Consider the following 4,311-nt stretch of genomic DNA (forward strand, 5'->3'; position numbering starts at 1 on the left):
TTTGAAGCTATGGCTCAAGCCATGCAGAATCAACCTAACGCAGGTACGCATGACGAATCCTGTAGTTTAGCAACTTTTTAGAGGGAGAATCCTCCTACCTTTAAGGGCGAGTATGATCCTGATGAAGTGTTGGATTGGTTGAAAGAAATAGAAAGGATTTCCCGTGTGATCGAGTGCACTCTAGCGTAGAAGGTTCTTTATGATACCCATATGCTGGCAGTCGAAGATGATGACTGGTTGCTACAGACTCGTCAGAGGTTGGAGGCTGTAGGTGAAGATATCACTTGGGCTATTTTCCAAAGGGAATTTTTGAGAAAGTACTACCCTGAGGATGTCAGTGGGAGGAAGGATATTGAATTTCTTGAGCTGAAGCAGGGAAATTTGTTGGCTACAGAGTATGCTACGAAGTTTGTGGAGCTGGCTAAGTTTTATCCTCACTATAGCGAGGCAACTGCTGAGTTTTCAAAATGCATCAAATTTGAAAACGAATTGCGCCCATAGATCAAGATGGCCATTGGATACCAAAAGATTCATAACTTTCCAGATTTGGTAGATAGTTGCAGAATCTACGAAGAGGATAATAATGCTCATTATAAGATTTTGAGTGAGAAGAGGGGTAAGCACCAATAGAATCATGGTAAGCCTTGTGATGCTCTAGATGGTAAGGGTAAACAGAAAGTTGCTGAGGGTCAGAGGACTAGTGGGGGAGACCCTCCTGCTTGTGTTGTGTGTTTCAAGTATGGGAAACCTGGTCACAAGAGTAATGCATGTACTGCAGAAGTAAAGAGGTGTTTCCTTTATGGTAAAGCTGGGCATACAATCGTTGATTGTAAGCATAAAGAAGTGATCTGTTTCAACTGTGGTGAAGAGGGTCATATTAGTAGTCAGTTTCAGAAACCGAAGAAGGCACAAGCTGGTGGGAAAATGTTCGCTTTGGCAGGGACTCCGACAGCTGCTGAGGATAGACTAATCAGAGATACATGTTTCATTAATAGTACCCCTTTAATTACTATTATTTATATTGGTGCTACTCATTGTTTTATTTCTGCTGATTGTGTGGAAAAGTTGGGTCTTTCATTGTCCTCTATGAATGGATAGATGGTCGTCGATATTCCAGCTAAGGGATCGGTGATTACTTCTCTAGTGTGTTTGAAGTGTCCCTTGTCGATCTTCGACAGAGACTTTGCTGTTGATTTGGTTTGTTTGCTGCTACATGGATTGGATGTGATCTTAGGTATGAACTGGTTGGAATATAACTATGTTCATATTAATTGTTATAACAAGTCTGTGCGGTTTTCTACTCCCGATGAGGAAGAGGAAACTGGTTTGTTATCTGCTAGACAATTGCGGAAATTGATGCAGGAAGAAACTCAAGTATTTTCGTTGACGACGTCGTTATCTATTGAGAATCAAGCTACAATTGATGAGTTAAAGGTGGTACGTGAATTTCCTAAAGTTTTTCCCGATGAAATTCCTGATGTACCGCCAGAAAGGGAAGTTGAATTTGCTATTGATCTTGTCCCAGGTATCAGACCTGTTTCCATGCACCATACAGGATGCCAACAAATGATTTGATAGAATTGAAGAAGCAACTTGAGGAGTTGCTTGAAAAGAAGTTTGTGAGGCCAAGTGTATTGCCGTGGGGAGCTAAGAAGAAAGATGGAAGTATGAGGTTGTGTGTTGATTATAGACAATTGAATAAAGTAACGATCAAGAACAGGTATCCGCTTCCAAGAATAGATTACTTGATGGATCAATTGGTGGATACTCGTGTGTTTAAAAAGATTGACTTGAGGTCGGGTTATCATCAGATTAGAGTGAAAGAGGAAGATATTCAGAAGACGGCTTTCAGAACTCCTTACGGGCATTATGAGTATTCGGTTATGCCTTTCGGTGTTACTAACGCGCCGAGAGTATTCATGGAATATATGAATCTTATTTTTCATACTTATTTGGATCGATTTGTGGTGGTGTTTATTGATGATATTATGATTTACTCTAAGCCGAAGGCATATAATGTAAAGCATTTGAGAGCAGTGTTACAGATTTTGAAAGAGAAGAAGTTATATGCAAAGCTGTCCAAATGTGAGTTTTGATTGGAAAAGGTTAGTTTTCTAGGGCATGTCATTTCAGATAGTGGCATTGTTGTGGACCCATCCAAAGTTGATGCAGTGTTGCAGTGGGAAATTCCGAAATCAGTTACCGAAATTAGAAGCTTTTTGGGATTGGCTGGTTACTATAGGAGATTCATCGAAGGATTTTCTAAGTTAGCACTTCCATTAATGCAGCTGACTTGTAAAGGTAAAGCGTTCGCGTGGGATGTTCAATGTGAGGAAAGTTTCACTGAGCTGAAGAAGAGATTGACAACGACTTCGATTTTGATATTACCTAATCCCAGAGAACCTTTTATGGTGTATTATGATGATTCTAAATTGGGTTTATGGGGTGTGCTCGTGCATAATAATAAAGTAGTAGCATATGCATCGAGGAAACTGAGGATTCATGAAAGGAATTATCCTACTCACGATTTAGAACTTGTTGCAATTGTATTTGTGCTAAATATTTGGCGGCATTATCTTTATGGTTCTAGATTTGAAGTATTCACCTACCACAAGAGTTTGAAATATTTGTTTGATTAGAAGGAATTGGATATGAGGCAACGAATATGGTTGGAATTGTTGAAAGACTATGATTTTGGCTTGAATTACCAACCGGGTAAAGCTAATGTTGTAGCTGATGCTTTAAACTGAAAGTCATGTTTAAAGTTTGTACTTCACCATGGGAACCATAACTTTCTCATTTCTTCACAAACAAGCAAAGTTATGCAACTTGAGTTCGAATTACCAAATGGACTGATCCCCTCCCCCCCCCCCCCACAAACCACATATTGAGCATATAAATAGAGGCCTTTGGTTCTGAAATAAGACACACAGAAATTCTCAAAATCACTACCTCACTTGAAACTTCAAAATTTTCCACTTTTCATAAACTTAGAATTTTTGAGTTCTAAGTTTCTGTGTCAAACAACCACTCAAACATCTTCCATACACCCCATAGAAACTGTTCAATCCATCACATTGCACATGTAACAACTCCAAGTGCAATCCACCATTTTCACTTCAACCACTTGCAGTTCAATTTGGGTAGGGTATTCCACACCATTTCAAAGTGTTATAATCATTCAAATAGCTTCACCAAGGTCCAAGGAAGCTGTCCAGATCATCCAATCATTTCTGGAACTACTCTAAAATACCTATCGATTTTCACTTGCAGAGGTAAATTTTCTGACTTTGAACTCCATGATTATGGTACCATTTTTGAATAAATCTCGATACCATTTTGTTCAACATCATGTAGGGATCAAAAGCCCTCATCTATCATTCATTTATTCATTCCCATCATCATTTTTTTTAAAGAATTAGGGTTCTTGACATTTTCTGTAAAATTAGTGAGCTACACTTAAATTAAATTAATGAAAGTTACATGGTTGAATTCGTGGTTAAATTCTAAGCAACTCTCATTTTTACATCATTGAATTTGGTTGAAAAATGAAGGTTTTTGAATTTCCAAAAATCATTGAACTAGAGGTTGAAGATGAAGTTCATTTTTGAACTTTGAAACCTGTTTTATAATATATTCAATTGCTTGTGTTTGGGTCTGTAATACGGTGGGAGAACTGACTTTTTAAAATGTGCGGATAGAAAGAGTCGCCACCGACTTTTATTTTATCCAATTTTGGAAAGGTAAAAAGAACAGGAAAGACCTTTTAAAAAGACTTGAGTTCGTGGGGTAGGTTATACAAAGGGAAGGTGTAAGCACCCTTTGTATCCATGGTTATCCATGAGCTCTTAATTTCTTAGCTCACTTTGATTTGTTTTGAATTGTTTGAAAAGAGTGTAGTTTGTTTAGAAAAACAGTTTGAAAAAGGACTTTAACTTTGTAAATAAAGTGTAGCCTTTGAAATTGTTTTGAAAAGCGTGAGGTGTGAAGAGCATTTTGTTTGAGCAAGCAATTAAGAGTTACATACCCTAAGTGTGGGTCTTTCTTGTTCTTTTCCTTTAGTTTAAGGGAAAGAGACTACCCATACAATTGATAGGTAGGGAGTCCTTTCATTGGATGTAAAGGGTTATCGAAAAGTCATCGAATAGTCATAGGGACTATCCATACCATAAAGAGGGTAGGAAGTCCTATGCATTGGATGTGAATAGTCATAAAGGCAACAAGTAAGGATACCTTAGCATTCGAAGGGACTATCATCATTTAAGCGAAGGCAACATCGAGGGACAAGATTATTTTATCATAGGCAACATC

At 38.0% G+C, this 4,311-nt stretch overlaps 1 protein-coding gene across 1 annotated transcript; it reads left to right on the forward strand.

Moving 5' to 3' along the window:
• The first annotated feature begins 507 nt into the window (after window positions 1-507).
• On the forward strand, window positions 508-1,575 carry LOC131637155 (uncharacterized). Its single transcript, XM_058907740.1, has 3 exons — window positions 508-616; window positions 659-982; window positions 1,118-1,575. Exons 1-3 carry the CDS (start codon window positions 508-510, stop codon window positions 1,573-1,575), a joined length of 891 nt encoding a protein of 296 aa, XP_058763723.1.
• Window positions 1,576-4,311: the final 2,736 nt, after the last annotated feature.

This window comes from Vicia villosa, unplaced genomic scaffold, assembly GCF_029867415.1.
Source record: "Vicia villosa cultivar HV-30 ecotype Madison, WI unplaced genomic scaffold, Vvil1.0 ctg.001932F_1_1, whole genome shotgun sequence".
Classification (NCBI taxonomy): Eukaryota; Viridiplantae; Streptophyta; class Magnoliopsida; order Fabales; family Fabaceae; genus Vicia; species Vicia villosa.